General features: G+C 30.3%; 3 protein-coding genes across 4 annotated transcripts in view; 2 read left to right on the top strand and 1 right to left on the bottom strand.

Annotated features, from left to right (window-relative positions):
- Nucleotides 1-20,745, top strand: part of LOC145316261 (tryptophan--tRNA ligase, cytoplasmic-like) — a 309,384-nt gene that overhangs the window by 186,612 nt on the left and 102,027 nt on the right. The window lies entirely within an intron of this gene.
- Nucleotides 1-20,745, top strand: part of Ufm1 (Ubiquitin-fold modifier 1) — a 268,608-nt gene that overhangs the window by 151,166 nt on the left and 96,697 nt on the right. The window lies entirely within an intron of this gene.
- Cals (calsyntenin 1) overlaps nucleotides 1-20,745 on the bottom strand; it is an 82,521-nt gene that overhangs the window by 47,556 nt on the left and 14,220 nt on the right. Inside the window, exon 2 of the mRNA XM_080156681.1 lies at nucleotides 5,140-5,288. Coding sequence (XP_080012807.1) covers nucleotides 5,140-5,288 — 149 coding nt within the window. The remainder of the gene's footprint in view (nucleotides 1-5,139; nucleotides 5,289-20,745) is intronic.

The following is a 20,745-nucleotide window of genomic DNA, read 5'->3' on the forward strand; positions in this document are numbered from 1 at the left end:
TATATATTCGATAGAATATAAAAAAATATAGTGCATTCAATATTAAAAAAAAATATTTAAATATATATATAGTTGTTAACCATATAGAATCTATTTCCGGCCGGGTTCTTAAAAGATATTGCCGCGTTTTTTCGACATTTTTTACGCTATGAATAACAAGCGCGACATTCGCGAAATCTAAAAGAGTATACAATGATTTATTTAATTATTTCGCTTTTGATGGTACGGCCTTCATAGAAAAAAAAAGATTATCTTCAATCCATTTTTGCTGCATATTAATTAATGCATCTTTTTAGAGCTGTGTTAGACATTAGAAAAATTGCTAAAAAAATAATTTAAAATTCAGTATTTTTATGTTATATACTCTGTTTGAAATTCTATCGTCAACGTTCAATCAATTAATGTCTAAAAAACGCCGAAAAAATGTGGCATTCATCTTTTAAAAACCCCGGTGGTATTTCCGGTTGGCAAAGACAACATAAATATAGAAATCATGAAACATTGTTGTTCCACAATTTTGCCACATTTTTAAACATCTTGCTTAAAAAAAATCTTCCAAACAAATTGTAAATTCTACAAATTTAAATATTTAGAGAAAATTGAGTAGTAATTTACTTCTTGATTCAAAATATTTGATTAAATTGAATCAAAACTAATAATTATTTTTGGCACTCTATATTCAAATAATCATAAGCAATTATCAATAGTGCGCATGCGTGCACAGAGGTGCCATAAATTTCAAAACTTAAAAATATAAGTTTTGTAGCGAAATTACTCTATAATTCGAAATCTCTGTCTTTCTTTTAGAAACATTCAGGGGAATATACGAAAGCTTATATTTATATTAAAGATGAAAAATCGATAAATTCAAATGCACACGGCACATCTGCGTAAACACACAGACCTGGATTTTTTTTCTTTTAATTTTAATTCGTATGAAGCTAGCTCAAATAAGTAAATATTAAATTTGATACATTTTTGACGATGCGGGAGGATGTTTTAAAAGAAATGATGAAATAATTTTCAAGGTTTTAAAAAAAAGTTAGCTTCTTTTATGCGAAAAAATTCAATAAAAAGTAAAAATTTTTACCAAAAAGTTGGTCAAATTTTACCAAGTTTTTTTTTTTGGCAAAGTCCAAAAATTTGGACTTAGCCTAAAAATTTACCTTGTCAATTTTTACCAAAAAGTTGGTCAAATTTTACCAAGTTTTTTTTTTTGGCAAAGTCCAAAAATCTGGACTTAGCCTAAAAATTTACCTTGTCAATTTTTACCAAAAAGTTGGTCAAATTTTACAAAGTTTTTTTTTTTGGCAGAGTCCAAAAATTTGGACTTAGCCTAAAAATTTACCTTGTCAATTTTTACCAAAAAGTTGGTCAAATTTTACAAAGTTTTTTTTTTTGGCAGAGTCCAAAAATTTGGACTTAGCCTAAAAATTTACCTTGTCAATTTTTACCAAAAAGTTGGTCAAATTTTACCAAGTTCATTTTTTTTGGCAAAGTCCAAAAATCTGGACTTAGCCTAAAAAAATACCTTGTCAAATTTTACCAACTTTTTGGTAAAAATTGACCAAATTGCGTTTTTTTGTCTAAGTCCGGAAAAATAGAGTTGTAAAATTGACCACATTTTTGGTAAAACTTCCAAAAGTGGTAAAATTAAAAAAAAAAAAAAAATTTAAATTTAGGCTTCATTGTATAGAAGTCATTATTTTAAAGTACTACAACTGATTATGAAGAGCTGTTTTGTATTTAAAACACAAAAAACGGGTTTTTTTGTTTCGTCAAATTTTACAAAAAAAATGGTAAAATTTGACTAATTTTTTGGCTAAAATTTTTGCTGGTAAAATTTACCACGAAACTGGTATATTTTACCAGGTTGACCAGCTTTACCACTTTTCTGGTAAAACGACCTTTTTTTTCTGGTATTTCGTAGAACCTGGGTACCCTCCTACTGGATGAACAAACTGACTAATAAATAATGTCCATATTTGCAAGCTAAATTGAAGACAAATTTTCCCCTGTCAATATATCCATGTATATCCTATATCCTTTGTAATAATATGGATATTTTCCTTCAATACTAATATGTTTACATTTCTTATTCATCAAAAATATTATATTAATCCTAATATAAAAGTAACAGGTTGTCTGTTTGTGTGTCTGTCTGTCTCTGTGTACTAAAGGCACTGGACCCTATACACTCCCAAGAGAAAACACCCCTAGAAAAATGCCCCCCTCCCCTCCCCCCACCAAAAAAAATACTTTTTATTTTGAATTAAAAATGGGGGTTCGACTTTTTATGTTTTTAACTTAAATTTTCGTGGAATATTTCTGTAATACGATGCTATACATGATTTTTGAGTATATCCAGCGGATATTAATCGGTATATTAATCCTGGAATAGTTATTTCTCGCATCGTATTATAAACAGCTTTCCGCGGATATAGAATGTACAATTATGAGATTAAAACCAGTTTTTTAGCCTCGAGGTGCCCAAGGCACGGGCTAAAAAAACTGGTTTTAATCTTATTATTGTACATTTCTATATTCGTAGAAAGCTGGATATCATACGATGCTAGACATAGTTTTTTCGTATGGATAAGAACCGGTTCCTATCCACCGGATTCGAATGAATACGAGAAAAGGTTTTAATGAATTTTTGTTTGGACATTGTAATGCACTGACAGTATGTTTGTAAATATTGATACAACTTTATTGAGAAGAATTTTCTTATTTGTTTGTTTACACATTTCACAAGTAAATAAAATTAAATTCAAAACTTAGAGATCGTCAACCTTAATCTAAAAATCAAATATTGAGAAAAAGATTTTGATGAAATTTTGCTTTAAAAAAAGAAACGTTTTATCTGTCTTAAAGCAATACTTTTGTCATGATTAATAAAATAGCATTATAGATCATTATATACAACTTTATCATTCAAAATGTCCTTCTGTCAGTTACGTTTAGAGATAAAAAGGGGTTTTCTAGGCTGCTATTTATGATAGATGGCTAAATTTTTGTGTGACATTTCTCTACAATAAGCATCAAGTATACAATTTACTTAGTCCGTTGGTCTATTGATAATGCTCTGACAGTCATGTGATTTATGTAGGAAAAAAAAATAATTTACACAGCTGCTAATATAGATAAACAGTAGCAAAGGCATAAGCAAGAAAGGAAAAAAGACAAAAAGATTAAAACAAAATATTTATCAAAATAAAAGCTTTTTGAAAAATTTTTGTCATAGAATTTGTAATTTTTGTAACTAATTCTGATAATGTTAAAAATAGAAGAAATGTATAGGAAATTTTCCCGATATTGTATACAACATACAGTTAGATAAACAAATGGATCCTTGTACAATCAAATGGTTAAAGCATTTTTTACTATAGCTTTGAAAGAGAAAAAGACTTTTAGTTTATCGAGATATTTGCCTCTATAACCATTGATAAATGATTAGGTGTTTTCAATTATGAATATATATTGTGTTAAATACAAGTAGCTCTCCTGTACACAGTACAGTAATCCATTTCTATACCTAGCTTTGCCGTGCACATTAGAGTGATCTATTCCTTTACCTAGCTGGCTTTATCTATATGTATTTATGCACCATATTAATTTATTTCTTTACCCAACTCTCCTATTGCAAAGCACAACAATCCATTGCTGTGCCTAGCTGATACATATATATATGTATGCAGCATATTGATACATAATCAGTCTATTTTATAACATAAATGGATATATTATGTCTTGGATCTTACACCAGATTTTCATGTTCTCTAATAAAATGAAACTTGCAGCGGGCTAAAATAACGACTCCCCCTTTTCAGTCCCTTACCCCATCTCCCCCCCCCCCCCAATACTTGATGAACGAAGTTCAAACTGATCAATTAATGAATTCCATGCTAGGAACCTTAATTGACCAATGTTTCCCCTGTCATAGTATCCAAGTATATTCTACATCTATTATAACATACAAGCTTTGCGCTTTTATCAAATGTTTGCTTTATACCTATAGGCCTGTTTGTGTATACAAGTGTGTGTGTGTGTGTGTGTGTGTGTATGTGTGTGTGTAAGCAGGGAGAGAGGAGACATTGGACTGTAAATTACACTGGTGCCCAAAGTTTCATTAGCAGGCTAATTTAATCTACAGAAGGGATAATTTTGTTTTTCATAGTTGGAATTCACAAGCTGTAAATTACACTGGTACCCATAGTTTTATTAGCATGCTATCTCATTCGTCTGCTCTAAAACATTGGGTACTTATAAAAATACTTATAGAAAGGAAAATGTAGTTTTTTATCATTGGGAATGTACGTAAGTTTATCTCCATTGTCTTATTCCTGGCATGTAAGTGTTGCATGGTAATGTTGAGGTATTTGTGTTATTACATATAGGCATAATACTCAAGTAATCACCATACTTTTACATTTTTTTACAGGGATCTAAAGGGATAAGACAATGGCATATAAATTGAAGTACATTCCGATGATGATACACAAAATTAGCCCCTCTGTAGATTACGAAAAATATGGACACTTAACTTAATGAACCAACGAATCAAATTCAATAAAAGTCCACAAAGTTGATAAACCAACAAATAAGAAAACAATATTGTAAAACTTTGGAGACTAGTGTAATAAACAGCCTTATGTCCACTTCCTTCCTGATATTTCCATCCAGACTAACAACTTTTTTTATATGTATGTACAATTAAACATAATGCATATACAGTAAAAATAAGCATGAAAGTATATTAAGTTATACTAATATTTTGTCTAGAAGTTATTTTTCAAGAGAGAGTTTGCCTAATCAGGACCAAATAGAGATATCTTTGATACAGACATATACAAGGACATCCTACTCCCAGAAGTCTCTAGGAGCACATAAAGGGAGGGGAAGGGAAGTCGGGTCTCCACTTTAAATTTAGATTTTTAAAAAAAGGACATTTTTTGAGTGGGGAGGGGGGGGGGCGCGATTTATCTTAAGAGGTTGTAGTACCCTAACCAAAATTTTGTATAAACCTTCCCTACACCTATGAGAAACTTAACTAAAAATGATAACCATATCGGTTCAGCGGTTCGCGTGATTCTTCGCCAGACACAGACCGAAATCCGGTTACTTTTATATAAAACTTACCTCAAATGGTATTCTGCCATGTCTCTTGTTGGTGATCCTATATCCACAAATAGGCCCATGGAGGGATTTCAGGGGAGGGTTCAGGTCCACACTCCCACCCTTCTCACTCACACTACCCTCATAGTCACCATCAACGTCCAACACAGGTACTGAAATAGAAAAAAATATTGATTAAATTATCAGAATTATAAGTTTTTGGAATTAGGTAATATTTATCGGCAATTGTCTTATCCCTTTGGATACCTGTTTTTTTACGTTGTAAGCAATTTATCTAAATAATAATTAGCTGGTCTAAATTAATTGTTTTTTTTCAGGGAATCTTCTTATATAACAGAGGAAGGTTTTAGGATGTTAAATGGGTAAAATGGACACACTGGATTTCGCATACTTTTATTATGGCCTGGAGTAATGGATTTATTATTACTTGGATCTTACACCAGATTATCATGTCCTCTAATAAAGTGAAACTTGTAGCTGGCTAAAATAATAATCAACCTCATACCTCCCCTCCTACTGGATGAATAAATTGACCTATTAATAACAGAGGAATTTTTTCTCTTGTCAAATATCCACGTATATTCTGCAATCATTTCTGGAAGAAGGTTAAACATTTGCCAATTCTCTACAGCAAATGCTTGGGGCGAAGCTGATAGTTTTAATGAAAATAGATAGGATATTCATAAATATAAATTACTTCCATATGAATGTCCACTCTTTGTACATCTTTCAAAAGAGGAATTGTCTGGCATATCAAGTTGTACAATATTAGGGATAGTCCAATGGCAAAATTATTTTATTTCTACAAGTCCCTAACTTCAGATTTTTTAGAATGATTCCTAGAACAGCAAGGTACAATATTATAAGCGAAGCATCTCTATGATCAAACTATGTCCGTTTACTGCATCCTGTATTTAAGTAAATTTGCAACAAATTTATCTACAATTTTGTTTAGACTTACAAATTAATGTTCTGCTTATAAAGTTCTGACTTTCTACAAGAAAAATCGTTTGTTTGACCTTCCTTCTGAAATTAAAGCTTTGCTTTTATTGCTATTGTCATACTTGTTTCATTTCAATTTATATCAGGGTATTTTTAATGCAATGATCTAATTTTCTACTTTCTGTATTAAGAGAAAAGTCAATTTATCTCCAATGGCATTCCTTGTATACCTGTATAATATAAATTTTTATATATCAGCTTTTTATCACGGGCTCGGCAGCCGGGCGTCAGCCTCGTGTATGCCTCAATGAAATCGTCATGTTTTAACTTTAAAAAATTCAGCTGGATATCTAAACCTGTTTCTAAACTGACAATTTATCTTTCTGGATTTTTTTCTGTTGCAAACAATCGGATTTAAATTTAAAGCTTATTCGGTGCCGAGCCCTGTTTTTATCAAAGGTTTTTCTAAATCGAGATGTGAGTAAAAACTTTTGGTTTTTCATCCTTCTGGTGACATTTTATTTTCTACATCACTATATAATCATTCTTAATATATCTTCAATTTTAATTACATTTTCTAGATGTAACAGGCATTTAAAGGGATAAGACAATGGGAGATAAATTGGTGTACATCTTCAATGATGATACACAAAATTTCCCCTTTTGTAGATTACACATAGGGGTTGAAACTTTTAGACACAAAGCTTAGTGAACCAACCAATCAAAATTCAATAAAAGTCCCTAAAGTTGTTAAGCCAACGAAAATGAAAACGTTATTATAAATCTTTGGGGACTAGTGAAATAAACCCCCCAAATCCGCTCCTTTCCTTTCAACACCTAGATAATGAGGAGCTTCACAACTGAAATGAATTAATAATAAAGAAGTAAAGATAATGTTAGAAGTATTGCTAATTGAAAAACAATGTCTAAAGTTGTACTTGGCAAAGTTTTGTGTATAATGTTGGCAAACAAAACCCAGGTTTTCTAGCATATATTTAACAAACATAGAATATAATGTATTTGAATAAAACAAAAGTTTGCAATCATGTTTTCCGCCAGTCTAAATACATTTGTTTTTGTATATTAAATTAATGAAAAAGAGTAAAAAATCTTTTAATAATAAGTAATTTTTAAAAGACGAAGAAAGTCCCTCAATGACGTCATAAAAAAGAGGGATGAGGAGAGGAGGAGTATGAAGTAACATGCTGATTTTTTGAGGGACTTTCTTCGTCTCCTAATTATTACTGTCAGAAAGTCAATAACAAATTAATACAGACTTTTTTCTAATACTTTCTTCTTTGTTTCCAGCTAAAACACACACACACACACACACACACACACAAGCATACACACACACACACAAACAAAGTTCTGGTCAGCCAAAACATAACAATTACTATTCGTTTCATTTACATAAACCAGAGATTATTCCTCTTCACTTTGTTACAAACTACCCAGGGATCTTAAAGGACAAGACAATGGCCGATAAATGGATGTACATCCTTGATGCTATTCATGATTTTTTTTTATTTAGGATGCCTTAAATATTCTCTTTTCAATATAGTAAATAAAGCTTAATATTTAAACAATAGATTTATTATTACTTGGATCTTACACTAGATTATCATGTACTCTAATAAAGTGAAACTTGTAGCTAGCTAATATAAAGATCCACCCCCATTACCCCACCTCTCCTCTACTATTGGATGAAGGAACTGACCAGTTAGCAACCTAAATTGACAACAGTTTTTCTCTAGTCATAATATCCACGAATATTCTATATCCATTATTTAAACACTGCTGTTCTTTTAAAATTTTGGACATAAATAAATGAAAATGTGTGAAAAAAGCTTTGTGAATGCCTCCACCATAATCCTTTTCAGTTTCTATAATTGACGTTGAAAAAAGAGTGTTTGAGTCAAGTGGATTGGAAAAATGTCAAGTGGGTTAAACAGAGATATGGGAAAGAAAATATATATATTTATATCGCATTCTCAAATGGAAAACATACAGCTTTAGCGGCTTCAACTCTAGCTTTTAAATTTCTCGTTTGTTTTGTTAGGGGAAATGCATAAAATCATGAAATGGCCATTAAAGATATTTTTTATTATTCACTGAAAAGAAGATCCCAATCACAAATAGACCACAAATGATATTATTTGGGGAAAACGTATTAATCATGCTTATTTTAATTAGTTAAGGTTAAGTAAATGTTAGAATTGCCCCATATGAGTAATACCCCTTAGCCCTAAAAAGCAAAAAAATGTTTCTCCAAAAATCAATATATCAATAGAATTATTTTTTGATTGAAAAATTCTACTGAAAATATCTTACCAACATGAAAAAACAAAATACCAATACATTTTTGACCTTTCTATTAGATCAAATAAATTCTAGTAACCAAAATTATAAAAGTATTTGTATGTACTTTTTATACATGAACGGGGGATAAGACAATGACATAGATAAATCTTCTCCTTAATTCTAATGTGTACAATTATACCTTTAGCTTTGGGTAGGGTAAAAAGAGTATTATTTTCTTTTCCAGTATGGCTTGGAGGCCGCTTAATATCCGCTGGATTAAAACCGATTCTCAATCATACCGAAAAATCATGTAAAACATTGTATTGCAGACAATTTTCCACGAATATGAAAATAAAAATCATGAAATTAATACCAGTTTTATTATCCCCCGGCCTCTGGTTCCTCAAGGCTAACACAACTGGTATTAATCTTATATTTTTTTTATTTTGATTTCCTCGGAAAGCTGTTTATAATTCGGTGCGATAAAAAAAAACATTCCAGACTTTTTCCAAATATATGTAAAAAGATGTATGAACGACGTAGTTAACCCAAATAAAGTAATTTTTCAACACATGCAATTTAAAGTGACACATCCATCTAACATTCCATCCTTCCAGATTATAATCGTAATTGGAGAGAAAAACCTAAATTGAATTTGAAATTTGAATCTATCTGCCGCTGGGAACCAAACTTTGACATTTCCAGATTTCTATTGGAAAATTAAAGTTTTGGAAACATTAAAGTGTCAACTTTTCACATATCTATGATTCCATAGTTTTTACTTTTTCGTTAGTATAAATTAATGGATATAGAATATATATGTGGATATATTGACAGGGGAAAACATGTAGTCAATTCAGAGGTGAATTCTTAAAAAAACTTTTGCCTCGCTAAAATCAGTTTAAAATTATTCCCTCTGAATTTTTAGCGAGCTCGGAGCCTCACTCATTTTAGTGAGGGAAAAGTTTTTTCAAGAATTCACCTCAGGTTGATAACATGAACATGCTTTATTGGTCAGTTGGTTAATCCAGTAGGGGGGGGGGGGGGGGGGTTGATTAGAAGTATCGTTATTTAGCAAAGAAATTTAGCAAAGAAAATCTGCTGCAACATCCAAGTAATAATATATTTAGCTTTTTTATAATTAGGGTCGGTCCGTCCGTAACGGAAAGCTTTTTTCGTTAACTTAGGCGTGTTAGAATTGTCCTATCGATTTCAAATTTTGCATGGTGATTCCTTTACTAGTTAGGTACGATTTAGAAAGCGTAGCAACGCTCTAATAATTACCAAATTGTCCGTACGTCCATTTTAAACATGTTGATTTTTTTACTTTTTTAACAACAAATTTTTATGTAATCTAACCATCTGATTGATCTGATTTTTTGTACATTAATTCCTGGGACAACACAGTATAATGTTATAAGCGAAGCAACTCTATAATCAAGTCCTAAATATGTAAGTATGTCAATAAACATTATCATTAACAAATTTACTTACAATTTTGCTTTGACTCTTATACATTTATATTCTGATTATTCAGTCCTGACACTATATAAGTGTTAATGTCCGTTTGTCCTACCGTTTCAGTGCTTCGCTTTTATGGATGTTGTCATCCTTGTTTTAATTGTAAATATCATTTCATTAAAATTAAACTTAAGAATTTCAATGCTGAATATTTCTAAAATACAATAATTCTTAATTTTTGCCCCAGAGGAATTGTAGACGGCTGGAAGGGAGGGAATACTAGACTGCAAATTATACTTGTTCCCAAAGTTTATTCATAAAAACTTTGGATACTTTATTCAAAATTAATTGGTTGGTTCAAACTAGCAGTGTCAAAACTTTTCCAATAATTTTAATCTACTGAAGGGGTGATTTTATTTATCATAATTATGAATAAATAGTCTATTGTCTTATCCCTTGAGATCCCTGGTAGACGGGGGGATTTTGTTGGTAAGATTCGTGATACTTGCCTCGTAAAAAGGATTAAATATTTAGAAATATCACCGGGGCTAGGTAACTAGGTTACAGGGATAGTACAATGAATGATACTTTAATCTTTTCTAATTTTTTTAGTTTAAAATTCTGCGTTTAATAACTAATATAAATTTAAGATGAGTGTAAGGTAATACCGCCACTTCCCCCCCCCCCCCCTCCCTGGTTAACTAGAATGGGCTGAATTCTTAAAAGCAAAGCTTTTCCACATTTAGAATATGTTACATCTAAAAAATGCTCAATTTTTCACGCGTTTCTGTGTGCTGTGCACTTCCCGTGAATTTTTGGTAATTGATGAAATCAGATTTCATTTAGACCTCTCAATTACGATTCTCTTGGTGTGCGGCAAGCCGTTTGGTAGCCAGCTGCATTTAATGTTATGTTGTTTTAAACCAGTTTTAAAGCATAATTTGTTAAAAACCATGAAATAATATTGATTAGTCTTTAACAGGGGTAGGCACTTTCTATATGATTTTAAAAAATGTATATTTCTAAACAATCACATGTGATTAATATTCTTATAGCATTAATCTAAAGAATAGATATACTTCATCTAAGGCATACAATCGCTTAATTTTGCCCAGCCTAACCTTATGTTGTCATCCTTGTTACTTAAATTATTGAGGATTTACACAAATCTCCTTCTTAATATAATAATATATCTGCTATAGATTTATATTTCATACTTAGAATTTTAATTAAAAATCTTAAATCATTCTATTTTTTTTAGCTTTTAAGATCAGTAGTTATTGAAATTTTAACCTTCATAAAAAAAACCTTACTCCTTTCTATCATAGGATTAGATTGATCATTAATGACCTGAAATTTAAAATAAAAGAGTTTGTTTTCAATATAATAGCTTATATGTGCATAAAAATTACTAATCATGATTTGTTCTTTTATTAAAATAATTTATAAACATGTTATTGCTGCGCCATTTAGGGACATAAATATCCTTGTTAATCCTTTTAAATATTGTGTTTTGAAAAATTATGTGTAGTTACATAAGTGCAATATCTAAATATATTTCTTGCAAAAATATTTCTTCCATATTCTACAGGCCAATTCTTAAAAAATAATTCAAAGAATTAATAAATTCATTTTTTGAAGAAAAAATAATATAGGTACATTAAAATTATTTTATATTGTATGGTAGTAAACATAGGAAAATTATCAAACTAAATTTAGATAATGTTCAAATGTAATTTTCCTAACTCCCTAATTTTGTTGCAAAATTTAATTTTTTAAAGAATTGACCTCAAGGGTGCACTATATCGAATCTATCCTAATTTTCTCAATAAATATTTAAAATAAAACTCCTCTGCATTATGGGATGTGTCCTTCATTATATACGTCCGTGTCTAACGTACATTTTGGCATTTTAGAATAGTTCTATCAATTTAAAACCAAATTCTTTGTAAGCTAAATACTCATTTTGGAGAGTAAGATTCCTGAGCGAATTAGGTACGATGCATCTTTATCTAGGACCTATGACGAACCCTAAACTGTCCCAGTTTTGAGCAAGACGATTCCTTTGACGTCATATAAAAAGGGAAGGGGGGAAGAAAATCTCTTCCCTTTTCTCACATCTCTTTTGAAGAGATTTTCTACCCCCCTTCCCTTTTTCTTTCCCGAAACGTATATGACGTAACTGGAATCGTCTTGCTCAAAACTGGGACAGTTTGGGGTTTGTCAGGACCTATATATATCAAAAGCAATTTTACATCAAATGAACAACTTTTTTGTGAATATTCTAATTCGTAAAAGCTTTAGTATAAAAAAAAAAACTCTGTTTCTGTGCTCTTTATCTATTAAGCTTTTCTTATATGTATGTTGTCATCCTTGTTTCTATAATGTTTGATCTAAAAGTATATAAGAAAATCCCCTGTTTAATTATTGAAGAAAAACAAAATTCTATTTTCTTTATAAAGAATGACTTTGTCTGGGAAAAATAGAATAGATAATATTCTTATCGTGATATTATAGAAAAAGACTATTTTAAGATTATTAAAATCCCTTCTTTGACCTTTATGCCTCCTTTTCATGACAACGTTTTAGATGCTAATAAGTTAAATTTGTCAAAGAAAGTTTTTTTTCAAATACTAAAGAATTACCAGTCCTTCATTTTCGTATCTGTGGTTAATTGTCTATAATTTGTTTAGTTCTTTTTTTACACAAAGGTGCCTGTGAAGGGCTCAAACCCTGCAGGGCATATACCTGCGTGTTCCGAATCATAAGGGGCTAACCAGTACCAAATATAACCTAACCTGACCTAATAAAAAACACAAACAAACGATAAACTCCACCCTCCTCTTTTCTTTTTTCAGTTTCTTTAACAAATAAGCGGGTGGGGGTTCAATGTAAAAGCGCCATCATTTTATAAGCTAATAAATATGTTGTGGCTACCCTGGGTCAGTTGTTTTTGTGACAAGAAAAATTATTCTTTTTCTTCCTCCATTATTTGATTCCAAGTTTTGTAATTGATGTTCTGGAAATCATGCAATAATACTTTAGAGTGCTTTTTTTGCAGCATAGCTATAACATGATAAAGGTATGTCCGTTCAATAAACGCTTCAGGGAATTTTTAACAACAATTTAATAAAAATACTGTTTATATTTATTCAGTTATAATTCCCTCATAAATATATATTTTTACAGTTAATCAATTCTAAACAATTTTTTAAGTAAAACTATATTCAATTTTACTTTTAATTGCTGCTCTTATTATGATCATAATTATCCTTGTTTGTTTGGGGATAGTTGTGCAGCTATCATAGAACTATGATATGACCGTCCGCCAATGCAGTATATTTTGAAAAGAATGATCGTTTTTTTAAACACCCATACAAATAGAAATATAAACTTCATTGAAGATTTTCGACATGCCGTTATTTATAGACAGTTTTATGCGGAAAGATTAAAACCAGTTTTGTTAGCCCAGGGGGGGGGGGTGAGGGGCCGAAGGCCTAGGCCAACAAAACTGGATTTAATTCTATGATTTTCATTTTAGTATTCATGGAACATGATCTGTAACAAGATGCTATACATGCTTTTTCAGTATGACCAAGAGCCGGTTCTAATCTAGTGGATATTAATCAATTTCGAAGCCATACTGGAACGAATGTGATTTTTTTATTTCTACGCTACGGAAATAAATGTCCTTATTTGTTGAAAGTTTTATTTCCAGGTACAAGGTTACTCTTGATGCAAACTATAAGCAACCAGAATCATCATTTATAACAAAAAAAAAACATTTTTAGTGATAATAAACAGAGCTCGGCAGCTGTAGGCCTAAACTCGTCGCATTATCCTATCATATAAAATAGTAAGTTTTTTTGTCTTAAGCTAAAGATTTCAATAACTACTGAAGCGATTGAGTTCTTCATTTTATGGAAGCATTACATAGGTCCCAGGAAGGTTTTAGGCTATTTTTAAACCCTGCCCCACCCCTTTTAATACAAAGTGATAGGGGCACAGCCTTAATAATTTTAAATTCAGCTGGAGGTCTTAATTATTTTTTAATATGACAATCCGTCTTATCCAAACCAAAAGAAAGGGTTTAAACTTGAGCCTTGTGCGCGGCTAACGCACGGCTGCAAAGTATGATACTAATCATAACTGGTATCCTTTTGTCGTCATGCAAATTTGAATGATGTATGCAGACTGCATAGCTTTAAATAAATGTGGTCCTAGCTGGCATATGATCGTCATTCAAACCATATAATTGGCTTATTTATGTCGAGTATATGACCGTAAAGAGGTGTTTACGGCTGGCATATTGTAGGCATATACGTTGATATTCAATCAACATTCTGTTATTATACTATAATCTTTAATATATATTATGCTAAAATAATATGTTATGAAAACCTATATAACATATTTGTTTATATACATAAATAGATATATCTTACCGTCATATTAATATTTTTTGGTATATACAATATACATATTCTTATAGATAAATATATAAATAACATAGGATAAAATAATTTTTGCTGAAGTAAAAAATAAGGAAGACTCCAGGGACCATTGATTTGTCTTGTATTAACCTATCTCTGACCAATTTTACAATATCACATTGAGACTAAAACTTTATGCTTAGAATGGATTATGACTTAAGACTTCAGTGAAAAAATATAGACAAACCTGTAGCAGATATTGGATGTACAACTATTGTCCTAAATTTAAGTTGCTAAACTGGACATTACTTATTTTTGGTCAATTCGTTCCTCCAGTAAGAAGGGGAGGCGATGGGGTAAAGGGGGTTGATGGGGGGATCATTATTTTAGCCAGCTACAAGTTTTACTTTATTAGAGTACATGATAATCTGGTGTAAGATACAAGTAATATTAAATCCTTTAGCCGTTAACATAGTTTAATAGTTGACTGGTAAGTTACCCTTTATAGACACCCTGTATTTTTTTTTGTATACCTATAGTATCCTAGGGCTTACAATTGTCCCTGCATATTACTATATTCAAGTATTCACATACAGGGTCCCTAGATTTGGTTCATGCTTAGCCTATAAAAAGAGACATTAAATATCTAAGTAGATTTAGAAAAAGATACCATACTGTAACCTTTTTGGAAAATATTTCTGGGTAATAGTGAAAATTAATATCAAAATTTGGACTCAAACTTTTAGTAAGTAGCATCAACAATTATATATGATAAAATACTTTAGGTCCTGTTTTAAAAATGTAGCAGGAACCAAACCTGTAGCTCCTGAAGTGTACCATATAAATGTGTTGAAGATATTTTTGCTGAGAAATGCAAAATCTGTTGAGAGATATTACATAAGGTTTACTCTCATATCAAACATTTGTGTAATCAAATACTTTAAATTTTTAGTACCTACCGAAGCTATTCTATAAGAAAACTCTGTCGGTTAGTCTGTCATTGAACCTCCTTTCCCCCCTTTTATTTATACTTTCTGCACCTACCATCCGTTTTTTTTTCTAACCTAATTAGTTACTCATAACTTTAACTTTTTAAAATTTTTGATGTAGACATCATTGTTTGGCAATTTATCTCTTTTTATTTTCTATCATTGTATTTAAACTATCTTTAAAATTCTTAACAGTTATAAATCTAGCTCAACCAAGACATTTAAATAAGTAACTACTGCTGCTCCATAACAAAAGATATTTCAAAGAAAAAAATCTTCAAAATCTTATTAATCGCATCTGTTATTGAAAAGAACAGCTTAAATAGATGACAAAAATATTCTAATTGTTAAAATATATCTTTAAAAATGTCGTAGAGTAATCTTTAGCTCAAGAAGCAATAATATTATCAGAAAATTCTTTCTAATCCTTTAAATATATATTTTTCCTCTCGCGCTAAACAAAAACAAGTATGACAATATTGACAACATTCATAAGTAGCGAAGCACAAAAAAATCATGAAATGGAAAAACGGTCAAAGTTAGTTATAAAGCAGATATTCAGTTCACATAAGAATATGCAAAAACTCCAAGAAAATTAAATTATTTACCTCTTTTGAATCATGATCGACAGTCATACGGACAAACCAATGTATAGATTAGTTGCGCATATGATATAAAAATCTTACTATAACTTTCAGCTATTTATCTTCAATACCAGCCTAGAAAATCTACAACTTCCCCATAGCGTTACGGACTTACGGACGGTCGGACAGACAAAGAAAGTTATAAAGTAGCTTTACTACTTATAATAAATTGGCGCGACACATACTGAGAAATTATTCACCTTTTCTTTGGTAATAAATCTCTGTAATTTTAATCCCGAGGAAATGTCTTGAGAGAGTTTTCGTGTTCTATTAACAGAATATGGAGAAGGTTGTGACAAAAATAAAGTTTATCAAGGAAATGGATATGGGATATACGTGTATATAAATTGACGTCAATTTATCTTTCTAACATGGACCTTATTCATTGGTCAGTTCGTTCATCCAGCATGATGGAGGGGGTGGAAAAAAGGGAGGATCGTTATTTTAGCCAGCTGCGATTATCACTTTATTATAGTACATGAAAATTTTGGTGCAACATCCAAGTAATAATATATCATTTATCAAGGATATCAACCTCCACCAAAGGAAAGCTTTATACTTTATGTAATTGGACATTTTACCCACCCTTGGCAAATATTTTTGGGAAACATTTCTCATCTTGTCCCTAGCCTCTAAGAGGCTCTATCCTGCTGGCCTCTCATGATCACGGGTTAAACTTACCTAAAAAAATTAAATATTAAATTTTTTGTTAGATTTGAGGGTTTACAATTGAGATATAAAGGCTGTTTCAATTAATATTTTTACTGTTTAATTTATACCTTAGAATCAGGAATCTAAAGGGATAAGACAATGACCGATAGATTGATGTCGATCTGCAATGATGATACACAATTTTAGTAGATTACAATTCGAGGTTGAAACATTTAGACACTCAAACTAAAAGAACCAACCAATTAAAATTCGATAAAGGTTCCTAAACTTGTTAAGCCAAGAAATCGTTATTATAAAACACTGGGGACTAGTGTAATGTACAGCCCAATGTCCCCTCCCTCCCTGTGTTTCAGTACATTTTGAAAATTTCATCAATTTTTAATGATTACATCAAAATTGTTTACAATTTCAAACTAAAACAGAAAGTTTGATGAAAAATGGCAAAAACCGCGGGGAGGAGGAATATTTGTTTCTCTTGCAAAACTTTTTGCCAATTGACTTCTACAATAATTGCACTTTTCTACTGATGCAAACTTTTAAAGGCTTTTAATCGCAAATAACATAAATTTGGTCAGGAAGGTAATGCATTCCAATTTTTGTTTTTTTCTTTCTCGTTGCCAAGAGAACATGTTAATATGATGAAAATACAAAACAACAAGAACAACTTTGTTCAAAAATTGCACAGCCATTTTTGACAATCCTTATATAAAAGTAAAAGGAAGTCTGTCTGCTTGTCTTTGTGTCTGTTTGTAACGAATTATCTCGCTAACTGCTGAACCGATATGGTTCTCCTTAACAACGTAGCTTATTATAGATCCTTGGAAGGTTTATAAATATTTTAGGGGAGAGTACCTTCTTTCTTTTAAGAGAAATTGCCCCTAGAAAAAAATAACACCCCACAAAAAAATAGCATGGCAAATTTTGATAGCTCAATATGTTTGAACAAGGTGTTCTTAAAATTAAAAATTAAAATGTTCTGGTAATTTTTACGACAAACGGTCGGTCTTTTTTTCGGTAATATCAATAGTTTTAAAACGATAAAACAGTGCGATCAAATCAATTGTTTACATAAAAAAGACCTGTTTTATTGTTATAAAATGTAACAAGTTTTATTTTTGTGGTTGTTGAATGTTTCCAGTATTACGTGACAATAAAGCTTTCTTTTATTGATTTTACAATTTTATATAACATAATGACTATTATTTTATCATCATATATAGGCATATTCAAATAAATACACTTCCAATTATTTACTAAGTATATTTGCGATTACTTTTATTTAATGAAATCTTCCAATTTTTAACATGTACAAAACGGCCTGCTTAATTGCTTCAAGATCCATGTCAGATCTATATAGGAAATAAATGTCTATAAACGAGCTCAAGTTTTCCAAGGAATATATGATTAAAACTCATAGTGCTCCAATAATCCATAATAAACTCTCATTGCCCAGAACGATAAGACCCATTATTTTACTTTATTAAAAATAAATTCATTTTTTTCATTTCATGTTGCTATTTACCTTATATTGATGTATTTAATTTCTAATCATAAAAAAGAAAATTTAAATTAATAATATGATAAATTTAAGAAAACTATGTTTTAAAAGAATTCGATTGTGACGACATTTTGTGTGTTCAAATATTAAACTAAAATTGTAATCATCATCATTAACCCTTTGGTGATGGTAATGTAAAGAAAAAATATAATTTAAAAAAATCTTTTAAAAATCATTTAAATTATTAAATATTTACTTTCTTTTAGATAGTAATGCCGGGTGAGGAAAATAGATTTATTGAGAAATAGATATGCATATAGAAAACTAGCCAATAGGGAGATAATTATATCGAGCCAACTCTAGTTATTTAATATGCGCAGCTTCTATGATTTATAGGTTTTTTTGTCTAATTACGCAAATATTATGAATTTAGAAAGTTTTCTTTGCTATAGAATTTTAGAAAATAACTGTTAGAAAACGGAAGAATGTTCTATTTTTAAATGCTAGTATAGGTTAGGTTATTTTTATAGTTAGGCCTTATAAACCCCAGGAAGCATTTTGGAAGTCCAATCCAATTTTGTTAAAATTTCAACTATACAAAGCAATTTCATTTAATTTCATTTCATTGTAAAATTATGAGTACAAAAATATTCAGAAAGGGACTCTTATCTAATTGGTTCATTAAATTGAGTTTCCAAACGTTTCAACCACTAATTTTTATCTACAGAGGAGGTAATTTTGTATATCACCATTGTGGATGTACACTAATTTATTATCCCTTTAGATTACTGGTTAATATTGATGAAATATAAATTTTTTAAGAACGTTATGATCGATAATTGATCTTATCTAAATAAAATATGTTTGTCAACTACACAGATTCAGAACAGTCTTTTACATAAGTAGCGCAGCAGTAATAACAATAACAAAAGGTAATTCGCAGTATTATCAGGTTAAGATTTTACAATGTATTTTTTGTTGTAGACCAAAACTACAACAAATTCAACCAATATCATTTAAAAACTTTTTTTCGCAAGTATTGTATCTAGAGATTGCTTATTTTTAAATCTTAAATTAAAAACAATTTTAATTATTGATCATTTTTTGCATATTTGAAAAATAAGATTTGCCAATTTAAAGTGACACATTCAATGTATGCTTCACTCTGTCAGAAGGACGTACGGATAGACTCAAATAGTGATCAGCTTTGCTACTAAAAAGATTATTGACATTTGTTGTATTAATTAGTGAATATATTTACGGTGTTATCTATCCATATTATCTTGTCATTTTACAAACATCTATACAAACAAATTGGCGGCTGTGCCAATAGCATATAGAGGCTCTTTATTCAAAGGGGCAAAGTTGAGGCAGAAAATTAGGCTGCCGTTCCAAGGCTTTATTCTCAAATTAAAAAGCCTAAAACCATCCTGGGACCCTATTTTTATTAATTTGTGTTAAGACAAAAATTATTATTATAGGGTGATAAAATGATAAAAAAAAACATTATTATCTATCAATCCTGTAAAATTAATAGTAAACATGTAGTAAACAGAATCTACAAAAAAAAAAAAAAAAAAAAAACATTTTCTCTGATTGTAAACAACTAAATAAATAATTATCTTTTCAGTAACACGTATCTACTCTATAGAAATGGATATTTTATTACTTGGATGTTGCACCACATTTTTTGTACCTTGGTAAAGTAATACTCTCAGCTGGCTAAAAAACGACACAATAAGATGAATTAAAAGATATGATTTATTTTATTGAGCATTTAAGAATTATCTATGAATTTCATATTAAATGATTTGCTTAATTGTACTTTTTAAAATTATTACCTTGTCAATGCTGTGTTTATTATGAGCATAATTTTTCTTGTTATGTAGATTGTTCCTTTGATTAACTAATCAAGAGTAAATTAGGAGGAAAATATATTTATGTAAGTAAAGTAATTTCTATATGTACTTCTAGCACAATTTACCAGCTGGTCAATTTGGTATCTTCTACTTCTATAAAAATTATATTTCTTGCTTACTTTTAAGCGGCATAAGAAGGCCTACAAATAATCTGGAATATCCAAGATCCAATTATGCACAGGGAAAGCTTCACTGAAGAAAAAACCCGTAAAATAGGTCTTTTTCGCGCATTTCTCTGCACTGCGAGATAATTATGTATTATTGATTTATGGCTATTACAGATTATTTGTAGGCTTTCTTATGCCGCTTAAAACAGTGTGCGGGCATGATCTGTACGTTCAGTCGTTTGGCAGCTAGCAGCCTTTAAAATTTATAGATTTTTTTTACCGTGAACTGCAGTAGATCCTAGTCTTTTATATTTTTTTAACAACCTACACAAGACATTCTTTTTTTAATTGGACAGAGATTATTAAAATCATTTTAGCAATAATTTGAAGGTACCAAGTTACCCAGCAATAGAAAAGGGTGTATTCAGTGTAAGAACAGATTGTATTATCTGTAAGAAAAATGTATCTTTACATATTAGCGGACCCACAACATTTGCCCGGTTGAGATAGAGAAAGATATTCTCTAAAAGTCTAAAGGTTTTAACATTTATTTATCATTTTAAATGCTCTCTTCATTCAGTAATATACGCATTTAAAAGATACATGTGATTTAAGAAAGCAATAAACTTGATTTATATTG

This window comes from Acartia tonsa, chromosome 4 (assembly GCF_053477335.1).
Source record: "Acartia tonsa isolate MP-2025a chromosome 4, ASM5347733v1, whole genome shotgun sequence".
NCBI lineage: Eukaryota > Metazoa > Arthropoda > Copepoda > Calanoida > Acartiidae > Acartia > Acartia tonsa.